Source organism: Chroicocephalus ridibundus, chromosome 6, assembly GCF_963924245.1.
Source record: "Chroicocephalus ridibundus chromosome 6, bChrRid1.1, whole genome shotgun sequence".
Taxonomy (NCBI): domain Eukaryota; kingdom Metazoa; phylum Chordata; class Aves; order Charadriiformes; family Laridae; genus Chroicocephalus; species Chroicocephalus ridibundus.
The window spans coordinates 33,356,341-33,381,597 of NC_086289.1; the positions used below are offsets into that span (position 1 = coordinate 33,356,341).

The following is a 25,257-nucleotide window of genomic DNA, read 5'->3' on the forward strand; positions in this document are numbered from 1 at the left end:
AGATGAGAGGGCTCTTCAGGTACTTTTTGTCTGCATGCCTTTGAGAAAACGGGGACTTTCATTTATCAGTATGCATTAAAGTTAATGGATAGTCCTTTTGTCTGAGAGAAAAAAAAAATAAAGTTTTTCCTACTTAGACTTTTTTTATTACACAGATTTTGACAGGTGTACAGCAGATGAGAAAACTATCTTAATCCCAGGTGATAAAATTATGTTGGATTAACTTCTGTCTCTTACGGAGACCGTACTTGTGTGATTTCCAGCTGAATTACTGGTCTAGTGTCAAGGCATACTGTCAATACCTCTTTTAGAATAGTTTGCTTAGTAATAGCTATCATCATATCAGAAATACATTCCTTAAATAAGGGGAAGACTCTTTTTAACATTAACAGAGTTAGTCCAAACTGATTTGATTATTCTTTGACTTGTACCATGTTTACAATGCTCAAATAACCTGCTGCACACGAGTGCTATGATGCAAGAGAGCACATATGCCTTGAGTAATTGCTAGTAAAGTCCCATGGAGTTTTCCAATGCCATGACGTAGTGCTTGTTACAAACAGTAATGTCATAGTTTCAAGAAAAATAAGGAAGAAAAAATAATGTTTTCAGAATTAGGAAGAGCAAACATTGAATTTGTTACAAGCAAAACAAATATGCAGGAGATACTGTCACACAGAAACAGCGTTGTATTTTCACTAAATATGTCAAAAGAGAAGCCTTTATAAGAGAGGATGAAACTAATAAAGAAGAAAGATAAATATTTATTAGTTTTCCAAATACAAGTCATAAAGGAAGGGGCTTTTCCCAGTGTCTTCCAGCACTCTGATGACACGTATGTTGTATCGTCTAAAATATGTATGTCACATCATTTTAATAAAAAGGATTATCTAAAATTCCTTCTCGCACATCCTGTGCTTGCTAATTCATGCACATGCACTTCCTCTCTGTCTGTCTCTGTATGGTAGCGAGTACTATTAAGATACCTCCTTAGACATATTTTCCATGCCTAATTAAAGTATTTTTTTCTCGATATTTCCTAAACCATTACACTCTAGTAGAACATCAGTTTAAGGCCTGCAAGGTGTAGAGGGCAGCCGGGGAGAGGGAGGCAGTGATTCAGAGCGCCTTACACTCTCCTGCGTCTAGTTTCTTTCCCTCTCCTAATGAGCCTATAAAAGATAGCAGACTGAAATTGTTGTGAGTAACTTTTTTTGCTAGTCTCATTTAAAACTTGTATGGTTCTCATTAGGCATGTTCTTCCACTTAAAGTAAGGCATATGTTTTTGATGTAGACGAAGAAAAGGTTTTGGTTCAGACTTAACTTGATCAGGACTCAGGGAGTCATTTGTTCAGCCAAGATGAACACAGTTTGTCCCACTATGTTCCTACTGGCATCTCTGGAGCTGATGCTACTGTCTTTTCTGCTTCTTTCTGTTATTTCAGCCCGTGAAGTACAGGGAGGGGTATGTTGTTAAAATGCTACTACACAAAATAAAGATGTATCACTCAAAACATATAAGTAAAGACAAAGAGAAAAAATATCAAAACCCATGAATAGTACGTTTATCAGCTGAGTTGCAAATGTTTTGTTGTAGCTTCACAAGTGTTTAAAAAACACAACGTGTATTTCCCATACCAGTAGTTTCCACAGGCAAGGGCATATCAAGTACCGAGCAGAACGCAAACAACTAATATAAAGATATCGCACACACTGAAAAACATGTATGGGAAAGACGATAAAAACAAGCAAGGCAAGGTAGCTAGAGACCTGTAGGGCAGGAACTGAAGATCATGTACATTAGTTTGTTCTTTCTTTTTACTTCCTATAATTATCCTATTCTCCAGGCACATCAAAGAAAGATAGGAAGATCAGGCACAAAACTGTAAATTAGGGAACATTTTCCAGATTTCATTCCCCCCGAGCTCATTTCACTGGCGTACCACGGATAGTACATACCAAGCTTACAGAGAATAAGACACATTTGAGCATCTTCATGCACTAGACCAGACCCTTAAAAGCTACTCCAGTGCTCCCCAGAGCACAGTGCCCCAACCCTCTCACGGTGCCTGCCCCCGCGAGCTTGTGCCTACAGCTGACAATGTTCCCGGGGCACAGGAGGTGGCAGGCAGTCATGCTTGGCCAGCCAGAGCTCGTTCTAGTCCACACAGCAGTCACTACCACCAGATGCTTCGCATGGTGTGACACGACATTACAATGCAATGTAGGTGCTTGTTGGGACAGACGCTCTAGCGCTATTGTTAAGATAATGTCAGGACTCCCACTGTAAAGTGCAAACACACTTGAAGACAGTTCATTTAGCTGCAGAGATCTTTTTTTGGTATTCTGAAAAGGTATCGTCTATTCACCTGACTTGGTTAATTGCTATATGGCATTAAAAGCACATAAAAGATCTGAAACACAGATCACAGAAAGATTTTGTCTAAAAAAAAAAAAAAAAGAATCTGAGATTGAAAGAGACTGCTCCGAACTCAGCAAGACTTTACTGATTTTGTCAGGAGATTTTCTAGTTGCTTATTTACTGTTCATATAGACTATACTATGTGAAGCGTAAAATACATTACATGTATTAGGAAACAAACTTGCCTTAATATGATAGTCTGCAGTGGCTCAGAAAAACCATTACAAACGATTATGACAATAATCTGCAGATTAAGGACTCTCTAAGTATGCGCTGACATGATAAATCATATCATCTGTATTATCTATCCCTCCAGAGAGCCTGAGAGCAGCTCCAGCAAAACCAGGAAGACAACAGGAGGAGTTCTGCTTAGGCACGAGCTTCCCATAAGCATTGCTCACCCACATCTGGGGCTGCTGCTCTTTCTTTAGCTTTTATTCCAAAAACACATAGACATGCCACAAACAAATGAGATCTCAGCATTTTTTCTGGTCCCTGTTGAGACTCGGATACCTGTGTAGCTCCCTGATCTTGGGACAGTGGGGTCGCAACTGGCTTGAGGTTAGCAGATGCCAATGCAGGCAGCTGAGCCTCCCTGCTGCAGTGTTTCCCTGCCACCACACGTGGCGCTAAGGGACCCCTGAGTGGCGTGGGTACGCACAGACCAGCCTCCCTGTGCTCCCCAGCTACCCCTTCCCTGTCATGCTCACCCGGGGTTTCCCTCACATAACGGGATCCTCCAGGGCTGTACTCCAAATCCATGGTAGCCACAGTGCCACAACTCTCACACCAGTGAGTGTCAGCTTCAACCCAGTCTACGAACGACGAAATTAAGCACAGCACCTGGTAAAAACTTTTTTGTGATGCAAATATTCGTCAAGAACTCGTCAGAATTTGAGCCAAATCCCAGAACCTGTCCATGGGCTTGGCAGGAGTGTGACAGGCACTCCACTCCCCTGAGCCAGAGGTAGAAGGCGTGCTTCCCCAGGGGAGCAATTACTGCTGCTTCCAGGGTTTATCATCCCCATCGCTGCTTAGGGAGCCTCCCTGCATGTGCTTCAGCCTAGCAGGGCTCTGTATCTCATAGTCCCTCCATGCTCAAAGTCTCCTGAATTCTTCACTTCATTGGCACTATTGCAATTTGCCCCTTCTGTACAATAGGGCAACAAAGAAGGTTTGTTCTTTCTACACACGAAAAATGCACCGAGAGTGCCAAGTCAGTGTTATTCTTGTAGTTATTTTCTATCTTAATACACGTGGCTTTTCTGGAGCAGCTTATGTATGATCTGATGCATCTTAAAAGACCATATCCCACATGTTTTCATGCAGATATGAGTGCTGGCCTGTTATTTAGCTGCAAAATCAGTAGAACAAAGATTATAAACGCTTGCCGTTAATCCAAGCTAAAACTTGCTTGCTGCCTGCTTCAGACAAATTCACTTTGGCATATACAGTGTTAGACAGCCAAAGCAAATCAAGCTAATTTAATCAACCTCTCTAATTAAACTTTATTTTTTTTAAAGTCTTTTCTGGAAGACAGAGAAAAAATAATTAGGGCAACATTCAGTAAACATGTTAAGTGAGGCATTAATAGGTCTTTGCTTAGAATGTTAGTTAAAAACCTTAATGATAAAAGCTACCCCGGATGGACAAAAGCAGAACATTGTTCTTGAGGAGCAGCCTTAAGAATTCAGAACAAAGCCCCAAGTACCAGCTGCTAGACATCTCGCACAAAAAAAGGACAGAGAGAACATAAACAGCGGGTTAAAATAAACAGCCCAACATAAGCATGAACTGAAACGAAAAAAAAAAGAGATGGCTGAGCCTCAAATTAGTTGTAAGATCATTTTTGGAAATAACCTCATATGCTCACACGTCATCTCCACTCCTAACTAGAGTTTGCAGGTATGCAACAATATTTACGGTGTCAGAAAATCCTAGTCCTGATGAATATAGAGAAACTGTGTGTCTATGAATGACTTTTACAATAATTCCATCAGGATAAGGATTTAGCTCTTCACGTTAACCTTTTGTGCAGTTCTTCAGCGCTGCAGTTTCCGGGACCATCTGCCAGCAGCAAACGAAAACGCTCATGGAAATGACTAAGGAAAAGAAATCATTACCCCAACGTATTTAATATGCAGGAAAGGCTTTATGTGAATTTATCTATAAAACGAGCATGTTTGTTAAAAATAAAAATAGACATTATGTGGAGCATATTCCTAATAGCCCAATACAGAGAATGGATTGCAGAAACAGATCACAAAATGCCAGCTGAATAGCTAAATCTGTCCCAACTAAGAGTCAGCATAGCAAATCCTGGCCCTGTAAGGGTTCGGTCAACAACACAAAACAGTATCTTCTGTATGGTGAATTACAGACCTGATACAGGAGAAACAAATACCTAGGAATTTCTGCCTTTGAGCAAAAGAAACAAGCAATTTTCAATAATTTTTGTCCTTTCATATGGGTACAGAACCTTTACCATTCACCCTTAAGGAGGTATTTTGCGTTCCATAACCAACATTTGCATTAAATAACATCATGGTGTCCAAGACAAAAACTATTTTAATTAAACAAAAAAAATTATTTTGCTCAACTCCTATCCACAAAAATTCTGCTCATCTCTTTAAAACCTCAAAAAAAAAAAAAAAAAGAAAGAAAAGAGGGTGGGCTCTCAGTTATAAATCTGGTGCTATGCGCCTCACTTATTTTCACGTGCAAATCCCATCTGTTTATCGAGTTGTGTGTGCATTCAGCACCCGCACCTGCCCTCGCAGAACACCACAAGGCCGGGCTCTGACTGGGCGTCCGGCTGACAGGCATGACTTGATACATGGATCAGAAAAGACAGCCTTGGCTGCTCTTTGCCTTTCAGTACATCCAGTAGTGGCGATGCTGTCGCAAAAGGATATGACTGAAGCTTTTGTCATCCAGTATTTTTTGTAAGGCCGTTCTATGTCTGGGACGTTAGAAAAAGAACGGTGCTTAAAAAAAATGAAATGACAGCAAAGTTGACATGCCGCTATTGTTCTGCCTTGGAAAACATTGGGTCAGGTAGGAATAACAAGAGAGTTTTAGCATGAACATGCATTGCAACAATTAACCTTTGCTATTGAATATGAGAACTAGGCAGACAGTCCTGAAACAATGTTCTTTCTTCATCTAGCACCATATTACCCCCAGCATTCTATTGCTTCTCCTATTGATTTCTAAATCCTTCCCAATCTATTCCAGCGGTGCTCTTCCCTTCTCTCAACCATGCAGCTGTCTGCTCGGTTCTGTGAGCCTCCTCGGCAGAGGCACATGCCGCCCAGACCACAGGCTGGTAAAGCCTTGCCAGGATGAGTCAGTGCTGCTGGGAGCAAAACTTCCACTTAGTCACTAACTGCCAGAAAATGATGCCTCTGGCAATGCCAGAGAAGCGCAACGATGAGTGACACACGTACAGCACAAGCAGGAGAAGTTATGCAAATCCCTTCTGACTGAAGGAGTGGATAGGTGTTTGGGGAAACAAGCAGTCTCTGGGGGAAGCCAGAAAAAACAAACCACCACTTCGTGAACCACGCTCATCCTTTGCCTTTTGCCTCACTGGGAAGCTCTGCCAGATTCAGGAGCTGTTAATGCTTCTGCCCTCTTCCTGGATCCTGTTTCCATCCCAGCCTGTATTTTTAGTTACGTAAATTGTCCTAATGTCTGACCCTGGAGCTTGTGATACAGAAAACGAAGAAGCAGATCACAAATTTTCAGAACTAAAAGAAAAGAACAAGCTGGACTCTAACTATTTACAGCGGTGGTCCCCAACATTTTGGCTGCAGTGGGCCATATAAATGCTTGCAGAGAGGAAACAAACAGTCACTTGTCACGTCCCTTTCTCCCTGCTCTGACCAAATGCGCATCTGTCACACCACCAAAATGTGGCCCTCCCCACCACATGGTAGACCTACGCCCCTCAGCCTGGCAGCCCCCATGTAGCACGTAGGAGGCTGATATTTCAGTCCAGAAATTATACCCACTGTTCACATTATCCATGAAAAGTCATCCTTTCTGTCTTCCCCAATTAGAAAAACAAGAAACATTTTACAAAGAAACCATGAGTGAATTCTAAAGGTAAAATAGAAGAACTAAAGAAAAACATGTGGAGAGAGTAAAGAGATGACAAACTAAGCTGACCTAGTTTCTGAATTTACCACAGAAATAAAAAATACGAATGTGCCTCAACAAGCACTGCAGGAAATCTCAGAGACTGCTGAAACACTGGAAAACCAAACAGAAACCTGCGGATACATTAATAACTGTAGGAAATAATATTCTTAGGTTATGTGTTTGTTTTGTTTAGAATGATTCTGGTGGAAATTATACAGAATAATTAAAAATGGAAGATGGATAGGTGATAAGCTAATATTTCAAGAAAATGACAACTGTCAAAAAGTTACAGGCACAGCTCCTCATGCACAGGAGCGTGTTGCAAGGACTGCCATGACAGCCCACAGCTCCACTAGTTCTAGGTTTACTTCCAAACATTTGAACTTTTTCCTTCTCTTTTTACTGCTGTGTAAGGATAACCATATACATTGAGCTTCTATGTCACTCAGCGGGTAGGGTTAGGTGTTAACCTGATGGAAACCGTCACTACGCCCGGCACGTTTGCTGACAAATCCAGGCCAGCAGCAAAGCACCCGGTCAGAGTTTGAGCTACTCCAGACCCAGCAGCAGCAGCCTGCTCTGTGACACTGGGTAATGAAAGGCAAACACACACTGCAGCTCAAAGTCACTCTTATAGCATTCAAATTCTGAAATATCTGAATTGAATTCTCACCTTTTGGTATTTTCCTGTACATTCACCCCTACCCCCAAGTAGTTAGAAGCAGTTCTTAATTAAATGCTCTATAAAGAACACGGAAAATTGGTGGTTCTGAGCTTTGTCACACATGGTATTTCACACACTGCTTTAAGAGATGTAAATTGTTAGCATCCTACTGCAACCATTTTATAAAAAAGAAATGCAGCGCAGCTATGGTAGCCTGCCAGGAAAATGAATGATTTAAGCTGTACAGCAACTAACAGGTCAGAGGCAAGAATTCCACGCAGTCACTCACAGCATTCACACTTAAGCTTACCCGTGTTTTGGCATCAATTTTAGCTCCTCGATCAAGTAGGAGTTTGACCATATTTGCATTTCCCCTCTTCGATGCAACATGTAACGGCGTGATATCATTCTGTAGAAGAAAAAAAACCATGAAAGTAAATATCCATATATCTTTCTTTCATGGACTCTGTGATCAATTTGCTCACAGAATGAATTATGCCCAATTTGCTAGAGCATAACACAGTTTTGTTTCCCTGAGAGCATGAAAGCAAAGGGAAGCTGTGATCATTCACACATGTGAGTTACTGAGCTGATACCTTGACATATAATGTTATGAAGACAAACAATCAAGTTGCGGTTGGAGTTGTAAGAAGACATGATCTTGCCTCAAGTTCTCAACTTTTGTATAGGAGTTAAACTTATGCAATTTTACTGACTAAACTCTAGCAATTTAATTCAGCTATGGTTGCTTCCAAGCATGTAATGATAAGGATTCATAGCGCACAACTTCACTGGCCTCGCAGGAGCCGTGGAAAATAAATAAAACCATTACATCTGTAGGTCTAGTTCAAAAGCGACAAGATGCCGGTGCTATTTATTTCTCAACATTATCAACAAATTCCGAAAGCCTCGTAAGCACCTTCGTTTCAGTGACATCACTAATTTCATCTACTGAACTTGTTCCTCTAATGGATGTAGTACCATACTTTGAGGTGCAACTGTGAGTAGGTGTATGTGTCCCCTCCCCACGTGGCGCCGGGCAGGCCAGCAGCGTGCGGCAATGTCACACACCGGGGACAGTTACATAAGCAATGCCTGTGCACACAAACACACTTCTTTAACGAGATAGAGCGGGGATGTTTCTTCACGCTCTGATGAATCCTTTATCTCGCAGTGTATGGAGGCCACATCCTGTATATATTTGATCATATGGAGCGAAGTAAAAATAAAAGGATTTAAATAGAGCATACACGGCTACAGTATGAAGACAAATAGAATTGTAAAGAACATGTTTCTGTGCATTCAGAGTCAGCGTAAACAGCTGGCTGCGTAAAACCAGCTTCCCTGTGACTGAGCAGAAAGCGATAAATTTTAGTGAGCATGTGTCCTATGGCTGAGTGAATCAGAAAGGCACCCTTCACCTTGCATAGCTGGAGAGCCGCACGAGTGTCTTGCCTGGCCGACCGAGCGTTTAATAGTGCTTCCTCCAAACTGCAGGTGAGTGCAGTGAGAGAAAAGCAGCGCTGAAAACAGATCCCCTCTCAGATGTGACAAGCTGACTCACAGCTTAGTAATAATGCTGAGTCCCTAATCCAGGATGCTACATTTTCATTTACACAAAATTTCACTATGAAGCCAACTCACAGCTACTAGCAAGTACTAACTAATATTATCACAAAGGTAAAATACATTTTAGCCAGGTGAAATGACACAGCTTCTTTCTCCACTATCAATGATAGTTAGAGCCTCAAAGCAACTATTACTCCAGGGTAGCTTCTAATTTCTTTAATAACAAACAAAGTAAACAAAAAAATTCATAGCACATTAAACAAAAAGTATGCTATGCCTCGTCCTTCCAGGAATGTAAAACTGTGTGATTGCTTAACTTGTAATTTGTGAGTTAGTTTTGAAAAAAAAGAATTCTATTTGACTGAGAGTTGACATTGAACATGATATGGCATCAATATATTACTTTATCAGCCACAAAGAGGGCAGAAAAAGAGAGGAGAAAAACAATCATGAGGAGATATTTTCTGCTTTTCCTCCCTTCCTAGGAGGAAAGATGTTACTGAGATCAGAGGGAGAGAGATGAATTCTACTTTCTTGAGAAAAAAACAGTAAAGGAAATAACTTTCATGTCTTCAAGTAAAGGGTACTGCAGGTAATTTAGACTGAAGAACCACCTTTTTCCATTTGCTGGGGTTGATGGGCAAAGGGGTTAACTCAGTCTAATAGACCTCAGTGCCCTGTTAATATGTCAAAATAATTTAGTACTAATAACGTAGTAACTAATAATAATCAGAGGGGTCATCTCCAAGGGGGATCTTACAGTAGGCATCTGTCCAAAACAAGACGATAAGGCCAATGAAGCTGTATTTGGGTCACTTAAGGAGGCTTCGGGTCAACAGAACCTGGTTCTTATGGGTGATTTCAAGTACCCAGACATTTGTTGGAAGAAGAATACAGCAGCTCACATGTCATCCATCAAGTTCCTGGAATGCGTTGAGGACTGGTTCCTCATACAGACGTTAGATGTGCCAACCAGGAATAGGGCACTGCTGGACTTGCTACCCACAAACCAAGAAAACTTGCTTTGTAATATCTCGGTTAGTGACAGCCTTGTCTGCAGTCATCACAATGTTGTGGAGTTTGGGATCCTGCTGAGCACGCTGAAGGTTAGCACTAAGACAAAGGTTTTAGATTTTAGAAGAGGAAACTTCAGCTTGCTCAGACCTCAGCTGGGAGGGTTTCCATGGGAAGCTTCCATGGAGGATAAAGTAGCTAGTGAGTGCTGGGAGTTTTTCAAGAATGCTCTCCTGGAAGCACAAAACCAGTTCATCCCCCTTAAAGGTAACGTAAGCACGTGGAGCAAGAGACTCCTTTGGCTTAACCGCAAGCTTCTGAGCCTGCTCAAAAGCAAGAGAGAAGCGTACCAGAGATGGAAAACTGGACGAATACTCATTGAGAACTACAAAGGCATTGCCAGGGCATGCAGAGATTCAGTTAGAAAAGCAAAAGCTCAGCTCAAATGGAAACTAGCCAGACACATCAAAAACTACAAGAATGGGTTCTTCAGGTATGTAAACAACAAGCAGAAACAGAATGAAAATATTGGCTCGCTGTTAAACCAGAGAGGTGAATTAGTCACCAACAACGCTGAAAAGGTAGAGGCTCTCAACACTTTCTTCATCTCTGTCTTTGCCAGCTCTGTTGGGCCTTAGGCCTTGGGAATAACAATCCAGGCTGATGGAAACACAGACCCACCATCAGTGAAGGAAGAGTTGAACTGTACAGAGCTCCTGTACATGAACTGTTACAGGAGCCTGAGCCCTACAAATCGATGGGGCTTGATGTTATCCACTCCAGGGTGTTAAAAGAGCTGGCTGACGTTGTTGCAAGGCTGCTCTCCATAATCTTTGAGAAGTCATGGAGATCAGGGGATGGTCCAGGAGTCTGGAAAGCAGCTAATGTCACCCCCATCTAGAAGAAGGGCTTAAAGGAGCATCCAGGAAATTATAGGCCAATCAGTCTTATTATTTCAGTCCCTGGGAAAGTTATGGAATGAATCCTCCTGGGGACTATCACAAGTCAAATGAAGCACATGACAGGCAAAAGCCAGCACGGATTCCCTGAGGGCAAATCATGCTTGATCAACCTGATCACTTTCTATGATAAAGTAACCTGCTTGGTTGATGTGGGACGAGTGGTGGACATTGTCTACTTGGATTTCTCCAAGGCTTTCAATACCATTCCCCACAGCATCCTCCTAGAGAAACTGATGCATTGTGGTCTAGACAAGTGGTCTGTGCGGTCGGTGGGGAACTGGCTGGCAGGCCGCACCCAGAAGGTGATGGTAAACAGCGCCTTTTCAAACTGGCAACCTGTCACAAGTGGGATCCCTCAGGGTTCCGTATTGGGCCCAACACTGTTTAATATCTTCATAAGTGATCTGAACAATGAGATCAAGTGTACCCTGAGGAAGTTCGCTGATGACACCAAACTGAGTGGGACACTGCGGAAGGGACAGCCCCCCTGCAGGAAGACCTGGATAGGCTGGAAGACTGGGCTAACAAGAACCTTATGAAGTTCAACAGGGACAAATGTAAGGTCTTGCTCCTGGGAAAACATCATCCAGGAGTGCAGCACAGACTGGGATCCAGCTGGCTGGCGAGCAGCTCTGTGGAAAGGGACCTGGGGGTCCTGGTGGACAAGCTCGATATGGGTGAACAGTGCGCTGCTGCAGCAAAGAAAGCCAACAGGACGCTGGGTTGCATCAACAAGGGCATCACCAGCAGAGATAAAGAAGTCATTATCCCACTCTACTCAGCACTTATCAGGCCACACCTGGAATACCGTGTTCAGTTTGGTCCCCACTATCCAAAAAAGATGTGGACAGGCTGGGGAGGGTCCAGAGAAGGGCCACCAAGATGATCAAAGGACTGGGAAGCCTGACACATGAGGAAAGGCTGAGAGAATTGGGCTTCTTCAGCCTTGAGAACAGAAGGCTTAGAGGAGACGTTATCACCATGTTCCAGTATTTAAAGGGTGGCTACACAGGAGATGGAGACTCCCTTTTTACAAGGAGTCACATGGAAAAGACAAGGCGTAATGGGTACAAGTTACTCCTGGGGAGATTCCGACTGGGCACAAGAAGAAAATGTTTCACAATGAGAACAATCAGCCACTGGAATAATCCCCCCAGGGAAGTGGTGGATTCCTCAACACTGGACAGTTTTAAGATTCAGCTGGACAAGGTGCTGGGCCATCTTGTCTAGACAGTGCTTTGCCAAGAAAGGTTGGACCAGATGATCCTTGAGGTCCCTTCCAACCTGCTATTCTATGATTCTCTGAATTTACTCTATCATACACAGACTAGAAGAAATGCCTTTTCTAAGCATCAATAAAGAAATGGAGGAGGAGAAAGGGCCAGCATTACAAAAGGTAGGACAAATACATATTAGAAGTCTGGTTCTCGTTCATCTTGGCACTAAGCTAAATCAATCTAGTGCAGCACAGGGGAGAGTATAACCACATAAAAATACGCAATTTGGATCTAATTGTTTGCCAGTACAATCGTTCAAAGCTCTTTTTGCCTTAGATAAAGAAGAGTTGATTCTAGAGTAGGTGGATGAGTGCTGGCAGATAAGCGCCTCAACTCCAGAAGACATGACTTCCACTTAGGAGTTAAGGTTTAGGTCATACTGTTTGCTTGCAACAGGTGTGTGTGTGGGGGGGGGAAATAAATCCACTTTCTTGTTCAAAAAGGAGTCCTGTTTGAATGGCCTTCATATTTACGGGTAGTACTGAAACTATCACGACAGTGCAGTTTTCTTTCAGCTTCCAACAGAGGCAAGCACCCTGGCTGGGAATGTGGGGAAATTTTCCAGCACCGAATAAGGACTGAGCTCGCTTCTGTGAGCTGGAGAGCTAGCAATCCATCTTTCCTCCCTTTGATCACTTGTCTTTATGAAAACCATAAATTTAATGTCTCTAGGATCTTGAAACCTTGCGTTACATTTGGTTGCATAGGCAGCAAGTTCAGGAAGAGATAGATGGATAAAAGATGTGATCACTTTAGACACAATTTGTTAAGAAAACCAACTACACACAGCTACCCTGAAATAATGAATCGAGCAGGAGAAATCAAGCAAATGAATCCCTATATGGCCAATGAAATATCTGTCCTTATGGATGATCAAACTCAGCTCCTCTTCCCTGGGAGAAGAGCGCTGCAGCACTCACTCTCTGGGAAGGAGGATGCAGTTTTTGTCATACTCTATTCAGACAGTTCATATAAAGAATTAAGAGACAAAGAAGAAAAAGCATGTTTAGCCTTTTTCAGCCCTAACAGCTCAGGAAAACACTGTGGGGAAATGAAGGGAGGAAAAAAGGGGCAGGTCTCTATTCAGAATTTAATTTTGCCTTTTAGCTATTTGAGCTTTTACTGGTAATAATTCTGCTGGCTGAGAGTTCTGACTCCATGCAGATGAAGAGATGCATTATGTGAATGCTTGAATAGTTGCACACTGAAGTTTAGGGCAAGCCACTTGTCTTTGGTCAATACCGTGTTGTGCCAAAGCTTAAAGTATTATATCTAGATCTGTCATGCATATGGCCCCTTCCCATCTCTCATCTGACAATTAAGAACGTGAACTGAGAAGTTACTAAACCTCAGACAACATCATCATCAATGTTTCTGATGACAAAACATAAAGCAAGCAACTCAAAATCGAGTTGTTTGTACTTGTCACAAGAAACTAGAGATAAAAAAAGCTTCATAATACGTGCAGCTTGGGTGTATGTTATTAAGACTAAAACTGTGGTATCAGCAAACAACATAGCCACCAAATGTAAGGTTCTGAATTCTTCAGTAAATCAACAGCATCTGCTGTCTTTTCAGTTTATTTTTATCTGTTTGATCTTCTATAAATTTCTCCCTTTGTTCTTAAGATAGAATAGTAAATCAGGAAACTTTTGAAGATGTTTTCCTGCAGTAATAAAGCTGAAATGCCTTCAAAACATTGCCATTAAAAGATGCGGTTCAGATCTAGAATGTCTGTTGGAGTGCTTCTTGCCCTTGCTGTTGAAATATCAAATGCTGGATAATGTCTCAGGTAGACCCCTTGGCACTGAGATCCAACCGGCCGTTCAACTTGAGGGGGTTAACAAATTCTACAGGGAACATGAAACATAACATGGGAGAATAGCAACCTAAAACTATGCAATAAATGCTCACGGGATTATCAACTAGCACATAGCCTTTCCTCTCCCCCTTGGCAGATTTCCTAGGGTGTATGACTTGAAGTACTCTGAAACTGTATATAGCTCAAAGTGTGGACAGATTAGATGCACGCAATTTTTTTTCTATACCTCACAGCATTGTGGATGGCCAGTTTCCCTTTATCTCTATCCGTTGCCTGCTGCAGCCACCACCCTCTCGCACAGGGCCTCTGCCTTCCTTCAGAGTCTCACAACATCCAGAAATATGATGGGTGAAGAGTGACCTGCTTTTACATTCACTGGCTTTTGCTTGTGCCTGATCAAAGGAAACACTAAGACCCTTTCAGCTGCAGCTGAAATTTTCACAAGGAAATTCAAAAAAACCCTTTGAGTTATCCTGTGCTGAGCAATAAGCCACCTACATTTCCCCATCTGAAATGAGATCAGCTCCCCTCTGACACGTGGCGTTACCCATCACAGTTCACTACAGTAGTCAGAATTACTCCTTGCTATTACAAATTAGCAACACGAATGGTTAGGAAGTCAGAAAAAAATAGGGGGAAAAATTAAAATTGAGAGTGCAAACACAGTACATGTTAGAAGTTTTATTTTAATCCATTTAGAAGATGACGAATTCCCCCTGTTTTCTGGTATGCTATCCTGTCCTATGGGATTGCCTCTCTCTCCCATCAGACAGTCTGACTTTACAAGCATAAGGATGCTAATGATAAATAAGAAAAGTAAATGTTTGCACTTGCAGTATCATATTGGGCTCTGAAGTGTACCTTTCAAAAAAAGCACATACAAAAAGGGGTAAACCTTTCCTAGTCATGTGCTGCATTGTTCTAAGTACTGACTGACTGGCAGATCATGTGGGGACTGTGAAGACTCATTGCCAGCGTCATGGGGATTTGGTATTTCTCCTCGCTACCAGTGAGAGAGCTTAACCTCCACCTCTGAGCTCTCCTCCCAGACCCTCGCTGGAGTGTAGTTTTAAACGGAAAAATTTAAATTCTTTATCTTTGATTTTTTTAAAAGAACAGTTTATTACCAAAATGTTCAGATTGACTTGGAATTTAGTAGGATAGTCCTTCTCAGTTCTCAACTGAGAGCTTAATGTTGACAAAAAAATGCATGAATAAAACAGAAGGTGAAACTAGCCAGATTGCTAAAGCTGAAATGTCCTATACAGTCGGGAAAATCCTTCCATCATTGGGGTTTCTTCAGGAAAGAGCATAATGTTGATTGTTGTATACTGGAATTGCCATCAACAACACTGAGCAGATATTACTGCTATTACCAGTTTCTGGAGGTATGGGAAGATTGTGCTGTGCATGTGAAGACTGTCATATGCAACTAAGCAGCTACATCAACATGTTGTATAGGATAATACTCAATATTCTCTCCTCCTATATTTTTCTGCAATTCAGAATTGAAGCTACAACACAGCAGAACCCCTGCAGAGAGAAAAGTCTTATATTCTAGTAGAAGTTACTGGGATTGCTGAGACTTGTATAGGACTTTCAGGAATTAAAGAAATTACAGCTACAAACACACAATCAGAGCTTTCCAGGAAAACTTACAACTGTGCATAATTTTTCAGCTTTTTTCTCCTCTACTTAATGTTAATAAGTCCTACGTTGTGCTAATTTAGTTCTTGTAGGCTTATATGCTTATCTTTTTTCAGGCTTGAGATGTATAAAATGAATCCTGGAAGAAAAGAAGGAAGAGTATAGCAAGGAGTTATGGCAAACTACCATTAGGGAAATAAAAAGATGTTTTTCTTTTCTGTTACTGTCACTTACATATTGCCTTCTCTTTTTGATAGGCTGATGGTGTTCTGCTCCTCAGCCTGAGGGTCATCATTAATGCATGTTGTCCTCACACCACCCTCTCAAAATTACCAAATCCTTTCTCAACCTTCCAGTAAGCAAACTTTCTGCAGGCAAAGCCCAGTCCCAGTGGAACTGAGATCTCCTCTAGAATAAGGAGTGCTGTGTATCGGGAAGGCTGTTCACAGGGTTGGATGCAGTTTTACAGCACAGTAAAAAAAAACTGTTTGTTTTGGCAAGAAAGATATGGGCAGAGGTCATCTTCATGGAGAGGATTCCTGTGCTACCTGAATCTTCTGACTTGCTGAAGTACAGAGTGGGTGTGGGGGTCACAGAGGTTTCTTTCAGCTGTTGCTCTGGAAGCTACAGAGAACAATTTCTTTCTTTCTTCCTTTCAAACCACTGCGCTCTTCGGAGACCGGTGAAGCTTCAAAGGCATTTCCTCACCTGGGCTAGACAGATATTCCCACTAGAAGATAATCTCAATACAGAAGAATGATTTCTGAAGAGACTGTGAACCCCCAAAAGATAACTTTTTCCTAACTGTAATTCCCAGAAAATAAAATTTATTTATAGCACCTTCCTCACCTCCCTGGTCTGCATAGCAGCCTTGGGGAAACACTGATTTGCACTTTATTGTTGCTGAATAAGCACAGTGTAGTCTGGACACACATTCCCATTGTAGCTGGCTGGGAATGGCAGCAAAGAAAATTGCCTGCCCTCCCTGGGCACTGCTCCTGGGGCTGCCCAAGCAAGGCCTGAAGCGGAAAGGGCAGGCACTCTGTGGGGGTCTGATTGATAGCAAAAGAGCTTTCTTGCACAGGATAACATAGGTATAATCAGACTGCTAAGGAAACTGGTTTCTCATTCCTTCCAATGGCTGTGACTTGCTCCAGCATGCATCTGGAGCATGCTTTAGCAAGCATCTGGAGACACCTTTCCAAATCCTAGATATCAAAGTGCAAGGCAGTCCAGAGCAAATTTGAAGGGAGCAGTAGAGGTGAAGAAGAAGAAATCCTTCTGTGTGACCTGTCCTTTTTCTCTAGCACCCACCCATCCTCAGTCTGAAGACGACCTGATTCTGGTAAAAAAAGTCAAGCCTGTGGCATGAAGCCCCTGCAATAGTGTCCAGCTCCAGAAACAGCAGCCAGGATGGGAGCACAGCAGTTTTCACTATCCATATGGTCACTGTATGCCAACAACAGATCTCCTGAATTGAAAGCCTGGAACAGGAGAGTCCACCTGGTGGATTTCACTTCTCCATGCTAATCACTAGGTTGGTAGTTCCAGGAGACGGGAAGTAGATAACAAAATTATTAAAACTCTAGGTAACACAGCAGATGCAGTTTGATTCAAAGGCACAAGTGGCCAATGAAAAATATTTTTCTTGAAATAACAGTAATTGCTTTTTCCTGTTGAAAAAAATTGATGAACTAGATTGACTTAAAGGTCTTTGGCCTTCTTTCCATTTGTAACTAGGATTTATCTGCACCTCTCCAACATCAGGTGCCATTGCCAGCTAAGAGAATGATGCCTGGAATTGCAATCCTTCAAAGCCCAGGTAGCAACTACACTTACGTGTTAATCTGGCTATGAACGGAGACTGACTTCACCCTCAGTTACCATTAGTTCTCTTCCTCCACTTCTTTACCCCATGTGCAACTACCTCCCAGTTAAGTAAGGGGGAAATATGGTGATGCAATGAAGGGATTCCTTTAGCTTTGAAGGGTTTCAGAGAAGCATAGCCACACACGTGAAAATGTACTACAGAAAAAGGATGATGAATAGACATAAAACGGCTGCTACATCTACAGTGCAGACCCTGCCAGTAATTGTGACAGGTTTATTGCTGCGTTTGAGCCCAAGAAGTCAAGCAATTTGGAATTAGCATTTTTCCTTGATTACAAAGTAGCAAACATCCAGCCCAATAAAGAGATCTTGTTTCACTTGGATTGAGGTTATGAAGGTCGTCAGAGCTGCCCCCCTGTAAATAGGCAGAATCAGGGCCATCACAAGCTGATTTACTGAAATGATCTCCATCCATCCCACAGGGAACTTTCCATGCTGTGCCATCTTCCCTGCGCTTGCAGCAAGGCTAGAGAAGAAAGCACAGACACAGAAGTGCTAATGCAGTTCAATGGAAGAGCTGACATGAAATCAGTTGCTGGGCTGGAAAAGTGCAAACCAAAAGCAGGTCCCTTTCCAACCTGCCCAGCCTCTACGGTCAGCAGGTACACAGGCTGACAAGCACTGTAACACCTGTAAGAGCTCCTGGAGCTATGCCTAGTTTTCTTAGATGCAGCGCAAGAAGGGAACAAGGGAGTATATGACAGCTGAGAGGCAGGCAGGTGTATACCGGCAGGGGTGAGGGGAACAGCTGCTACTGCATATCACTGGGGACATTATTTACTTACAGTACAGCACCACTGCTCACCTCCTGCACGCTGGGAGCCATCATCAAGCTCATGTCTTTCCCTGCCTTTATTGCTGGAACCTCTTTCTTCCCTCAGGCCTCTCAGAAACCCACTGAAAACACAGCAGGTGAAGAGATGTCCTTTGCCACAGGTCTGCCCTCCTTTTTCTTACATCCTTTCACCAGATCCTGTTTTCACCACACTTGCTCTTTTCCTTAAGGCTCAGAGCTCTGCCTTCATCCTACGTGTCCATTCACATTTTCTCCACCCGTCCCCACCTTCACTACACTGGTGGTGGGAGCTGGCTATTTATCCTGCCCTCACACATTTGTCTTCATGTTGCCCAGTCCACACAAGCATCTTCTGTTACCGTAATCCTCTGCTCTTGTTCAAATCTCTCCCCAGAACCAATACTTGCCTAAATAGTTTAAACATAAATTGAAAGACATACAAGTAGTTTTGATTCATATTTATTTAACAAGAACAAAGGAAAAATGATTGATGGTTTGCAAAAGCACAAACTGCGTTTGACACCCCCATCCTACACGTTGCTCTTTGCACTTCTGAAAGCTACGGTACATACACCCAGTATGATTTCAGTTGGGTTACAGCCCTTCCATACCTTTGCTCCGTTGCTTGTCTTAGACTGTTAACAACTCACATAAGGGCCCTTCCTCCAGAAGGGAGACAGAATATTGTGTTTATTGTTTACAGAAATTAAAACAAGAAGAGGCAATGAGGTGGCAGTGGGCAGGCTGTACCTACAGGTCATTTTTAGTACCTGTTTTAGGAGTACCTCTACCTGGTTTGCAATTTGGGTAATCAAGGATCAAGCAAGGGGTCTGTTACTTGGTGCTGATAATTGTACTTTACACTCAACTTAGACTGGTGCTTTGTTTGCCTACAAATTCACTGCTCTACCAGAATCTAACTCATCTTGCCGTGAAGTGCTTTCATTACCCGCAGTCTGATAAGCACTAAAGAACAAAATTCAATTCCATATTACTGTTATTTATGCTACGATTACTTCTGTCACAACCACTTTATCTAGATTTGCAACCACCATCCAGTAGAGATGTGCTCTGCGGATGCCCCCACCCAGCTATCACAAGCACAAACAAGCCGTTGGGTGCTCTGAGTCACAGGGACAGCCCACTGCTCTTTCAGGCTGATGTCATTGCGCCTGCACTTCCCCGGCTGTCTGAGCAGTCTGCCTCTCTCTGACGATGACAACTAATGGAGGGAGAACCTGGAACTTCCAGGTCTTGAAGAGGAGGGGAGTATGGCCTTATTACTCTGGATGCGCTCTCCATCAGTGCCCCTAATCCAGAACAGAGCTGCTGAAGACTAAGATTTATTATTTTATTAAAACAAGCATAAGTAGATGATATTTAGTGGTACTGGTACTAAATGCTGCTAATTGCTCAAGTAGCAGCATTGCTAATCCCTAATCTTGTTTCTGAGTAGGAAAGAGTTGACCCAAGACCCCATTCTTCTTACTTGCTTCTGCGATTAGAGCCTACCAAATACTGAATGCCAAAGCTTATTACCATTTGAAATGCCTTAATGCTCTAATTTGGTCAGTTTAAGGACTTGAGAATAAGAGGTCAACATTAGCAGCAAAAGCAAAGCACGCATAGTTAGAAGCTTCCCAGAAACCCTTAACCCCCAAATCTACTCTTAGCTTGTGAACTTCATGTGGATCTAACCCGGGACCCCTCTCTCGCCAATAACATGAAATACATTTAGTGATGAATGTGATTTGGAAAACATCATTTGTGGGGTATACGAGAGAGCTGATCCTTAGGCTATCAGCTTAACCCAATATCTGCTAGTACTCTTCTCACCAGCATTAGTAGGTACTGGCTCATGCCTTTTAACAGCGTCTTTTAGCTTTGTTGATTTATCTTGATTAATAAACTGCTGAATGATGCTATGTTGAATAAATAGCGGGCAGGGCCAACACTTTTCACCTGCACTCCTACTTACAGTTTAAGGAAAACATTCTGGGTCTGTCTTTCCTTGAAATTTCTACTCCTCCACCAACTCCCCTTATCAATCACAGACAAGCCCTAGAAAAGAACTGTTCAGGTTTTTTTGGAGGCGTTTAAACATGAGAAGTCCTATAAGGAAAACAGTAGGTTATATGCTAAATAATTGCAATAATATTTTATTGTTTTCATGGGTTTGCAATGCTTATTATAAACACTTTGCTACATGTAAATATGTTCCTCTACTATAGAAGCATTCAAGTTTTTAGCTATACAAACTATCGAAAGTAAAAGAAAATACTACAGTTTGCTTTTGCTCTGTGGCAAATGCTCTAAGCAATAAGTAATAAACACAACTCATGATCAAAATCTCTGAAAAGGAGCTGCTGAGTTATCCATGCCACATAATTCCCCTCACAAATATCATCTTGAATACACACGTTGGGGTTCTTTGCTTTTTCTACCTTAATTGAAAGGTTGCTCCAGAATTTCATTACTTATATTTAAAATGAATTAGACAATTATTAATTAAATAATATTAATTACTAATACTTAGTATGAAGTATCTATATCTCTAAATTTCTAGACAATGTTTATTCCCGGCCAATTTATACCTATTTACTCTTACGATAGCATTTGGCTTCAATCTGAATGCCTCTTGCTCCCTTGAGTTTCACTCCCTATTGACCTAGGAACCACTACCACATCTCCTCCCTGGTTTTGTTTTGGTAAGGTTTGGTGAGACAAATTCTTGCACAGCCTCAATTTGGTTTTGTGGGGTGGTTTTTTTGGTTGGTTTTTTTTTTGTTTGTTTGGCTGGTTAGGGTTTTTTTTAAGTCTATATCAGAAATACTTTGGAATAACTTGAAATCACATTTGCATTTTTGGGTTGTTTTTGTTTTTAAACCCTATCACACACACCACCCAGTGAAAAACTAATATAGACATGTCCTGTTCTCGGTTGGTAGATTGTTGGAGAAGCCAACAGGAGAAATACGTGTGTTCTTTAGCCAAGAGTTTGATCTGTTTTCCACTGTGAATTTCACCACATGTTCTGTTGCACACTTTCTTTACTGACAACCATTCCTGGCTGTGTGTCAGCAGAAATTCCATGGATATCTTCCTATTCACACATCCCAAACCATTATTGAAGAAGCTAATTAGCAAACAAACTTTTAAGAACTTCAGTAGGAAGTTTTATGTCCAGCATTTCCTAGTACTAATCTATTTTAAATGTTAGCCCCTTTTCTATTTATAGCTGTATGTGCCTCAACAAGTCTCCCTGCTTTTCCCTTCTTAAAGCCTTGCATACTCTCGTGGCACCCACTCAGCTTTCCGCCAACATCCTCTCTACCCTACCATTCTCTAGCCTTTCATCCTTGCTCGTTAGATTTTGTGATACCTCTGCATTTGCCTTTCTTTCGTCTCTGGTCTCATGCCTGTCACAATCTCTTTCATGCCCTTCATATTGCTGTATCTCTGTCCATACACGTGTCTTTATTTTCCCGCTCTTCCAACTATATATAGCTTCCCTCTGTCATTTTCTGTCTTTTACACTGCTCCTGCTTACGTTTTGTTTTTCCCGCATCCTCCCTACCTTGACCACACTCCTTCACTCTAATATTCCTCTTTGGCCTCCTGACAGACCCAATCCTTGGCAGCAGATATGGTCAAACCTTGGCCCCGGGCTTGGAGATGAGACCCTGCTGGTACCAGGCTCGCAGAGCCATGCAGCTGCCTGGGGGAGGATGGACCCACTCCCCAGGCAAGAAGGTGCAGCTGAAGCCACCAATCAGCTGCTCCCGACCCAGCCCAGAGGTAACCAAAGGGACACAAGTAAAGCCCATACCATTTCCCTCCTGGCTCTCAATCCTTTTTCATACATCTGAGAAAGTACCCTGTCACCCCCCTGGCTGTGCCGTGACTTTGGTGCACAGCTTAGAGGGGCAGGAGGGTTAGTTCCCTCACTCTACCATAGCTTCTGCCATACAGCTCCCATTATCGACTTCCCTACATTTCTATACCTCATTTCATTTCATTTTCTACCCCTACAGTTTCTCAAACCTCCTTTATGCATCATCTGACTCGCGCACAGGCAATGAAGGCACAGCTGCTTTATCTACCAGTAACACCTGCACTTCACATTCACTGGAAATGACTGCATATCGAGGACAATTCACCAGGGACAGCACTCCTGCCATATGCTAAAGCTAGGGGTGGAAGCATTCATTTCACTGAACCCCAGCCTGCCTTTTACAACACCGGACCTATGAAAATAGCAGAAGTTTCAACGGTGAGGACCAGAGCTCAGGTTCAGTTCAGCAGCACATGGAACTCCCCCTTTACACCGTATGGTAACAGAACGAGAGCAGACGGGCCAGGCCCCTCAGCTGGCAAGAGCAATGTACCTTTCCACACCTTTGTGGAAAAAGTGTTTCAAACTGATGATTAAGCAGACTAAGCATAAGTAAGATTTCACACTTACCCTTGCAGTGAAGTCCACAGCAGCACCCCGATTTAACAGCAGTGTAGCTACATTGATATTTCCATAGTGAGCAGCTATGTGGAGAGGAGTGAACCCACTCTGGAAAAAACCAAAACAGAACAAAACCAATAGATACTTAACTTTTTTATATCTCATTGGTACTCCAAAATTTGTATCACATCACTAACACAAACTAGTAATAGGAGTCTGCTGCAAGTCACCATTCCAATTCTGTACTAGTTTTCACTCACTGACGTTTATTTATAGACTCTCTGAGAGTCTAAATAAAATCATATTGCTATGCAGGAGGGAAAAAAATTAACATAATTATTCTAGAAGACCAGAACTAGGATAAAACTTTCAGTTATTCCAGAAAAACAACAGCAAAACATTTGAGTGTTAAAGCAATGAACTGTCTTTTACAAGAAATTAATTTCTAATGAGAAATATCTAGCTGTTATCGGTATTATGTCCGTCTTGCAAGTTAAATCTCTTAGAGATTCTTTGCAGAAGTTCAGATACAAGTCATTTAATGATACTTGCTAACTGTTTTTTATGAATTCAAAGTAGATGCAAACGAAAACAACATCAAAGACAATTTTAAATGATTAATATGGGTATTTTTTTTCCGAGGGTTAGTACCATAAAGATCAGACTCCCACTGTGGGCAATCACACTGGGTTATGTTGAGACACCACAAGTTACCACCCTAATTAGAAGATGCCTTACTGATAAAATTACTTCAGCAACTTATTTTCATATTTAAGTAGTTTTACTTCCTTTTAAAATAATGCTAAAACATGCAGCAATTCCATCAGTCCTGCAAAGTATGAAACCTTATGGGAACTAGATGCATTTCTAAATTGTTAGCAAGCCATGCTAGCTGCCACTGCCTTGCTTTGGGAGTTTCGCAGATATAAAACCACTCTCAGATCATTCTATTTGCTGACACCATCAAGGTAAGTGTCATGCAGAAGCCTAAAAATCAGACCTGGATGCACAACATGACAGGGTTGTCTGCAGCTCTTAACACATCTGATAAACATGTATTACGTGAGAATCCCTGAAAACTCCATCTTACATAATACGTCTCTTTTATGATGGCAATTAGTTCCCAAGAATGCTTACTCTTACTTTTAAACCCTAGTTTCAGCTGCAGAAAGCCCTGGTATCTAAACTACAGTCTTCTCTAGCACATGCTACTTCGTTTCATCTAAAGCAGGTATCTATCCTATAAAAGGCGATGCAAAAAGGAAGAGGAAGAAATGATGCAGCAGCACTAAGTCATGGAGGAGTGATGATGCATATATATATTTATATATACCTCTGTTGTTCTATTCACCATCATCTAGGTTAACACATTTGGAAGCAAAGAGGGGGAAAAAATGAACGGTTAGTTCACCACTGGTGATATGGATGCAAAAAGCTTCATGATTGCTACGTGGCATGGCAGCTCAGGTGACAGCACAGTCGGCACACAAAGGAAGCTCGACTGAATGGAAGCTGAATGATCGAGGGTTTTTGAAGCTCATTGTTACATGTTTACCAAAGATCTTAAAGTAGCAATTGCACAAACAACTAATCAAATGACTTAATTGTACAATACCTACAGCATACCACCGCAGGAGTGGCTTTCATTCCCAAGAGAATAATTCTAATAACACTTTGCTTATTATTTTCCATTTTCAAAGTTTCTACAGGAGAAATTAACCCTGATTTAAAGAAAAAGAGAATGGGGAAGGAAAGAGGCAAAGGAAGCAAATGAAACGTTATTCTTAATCACACGCTATAGAAGAAAGTTACGTGTAACTCTGCAGCAAAATACTTCACACTAAGGGAGACCTTCACTGCATGTAATACATGTGGCCAGCACTTAATAGCATCAAACCTTTTTTCTTTTTACAACTGACCTTTGACTCCACATCAGCATTGTGGTCGTTCTGCAGGAGCAGAGCCGCTGCCTTCGTATCATCCTTGCGAGCAGCGATGTGAAGGGCAGGAAGACGGACTTTTCCCTTTGTATCGTTTTCAAGCAGCAGTGAAACCACCTGGTCATGCCCTTGCTGCAAAGCTACTGCCAAAGGCGTGAAACCGTCCTGCAACATACAATGGGGACTCTCAACACAGGTTCCCAGCTTTCCAGGGCACGGGAAGGGGAAGGGAAGCGATCTCAGCATTAGTAACAGTACTGGCTCAAATTCAAACGGAAAGTGTAACATGGTGCAAATTAAAAGTACCCTGCAGTGACACTGAAATTGGAGTCAAGTGTTGGTGAACTAGGTCCCAAATGCTCAAAACACCTTTCTGGCACTCCAGACTTAAACATAATAAGATGCAAGCAGTCAAAAATGACTGAGACTTGAGAAAAAAAGTGTGAAATTACTCACGAATTAACAGTTACATAAATAAGTATGTGTATAATTATATAAAAAGGTATACAATTCTGAAATATTAAAATTATAATTGTTAATGATGTCTCCATAGCAAATTATCATCCATTCCCCCACAGCTACAGTTTATAATGTACGGTTTTTAAGGAAAAAAACCACCAACACTTCAGCTTTATCCTCTGATATATTTTA

At 41.9% G+C, this 25,257-nt stretch overlaps 1 protein-coding gene across 8 annotated transcripts in view; it reads right to left on the minus strand.

Moving 5' to 3' along the window:
* ANK3 (ankyrin 3) overlaps window positions 1-25,257 on the minus strand; it is a 381,671-nt gene that overhangs the window by 118,508 nt on the left and 237,906 nt on the right. For 6 of the 8 annotated variants that reach the window (XM_063337713.1, XM_063337717.1, XM_063337716.1 and 3 more), the window contains 4 exons: window positions 24,586-24,771; window positions 24,000-24,023; window positions 22,676-22,774; window positions 7,544-7,642 (listed from right to left, as the gene is read on the minus strand). In XM_063337713.1, coding sequence (XP_063193783.1) covers window positions 7,544-7,642; window positions 22,676-22,774; window positions 24,000-24,023; window positions 24,586-24,771 — 408 coding nt within the window. The remainder of the gene's footprint in view (window positions 1-7,543; window positions 7,643-22,675; window positions 22,775-23,999; window positions 24,024-24,585; window positions 24,772-25,257) is intronic. The other 2 variants (XM_063337719.1, XM_063337720.1) reach the window with 1 other exon arrangement.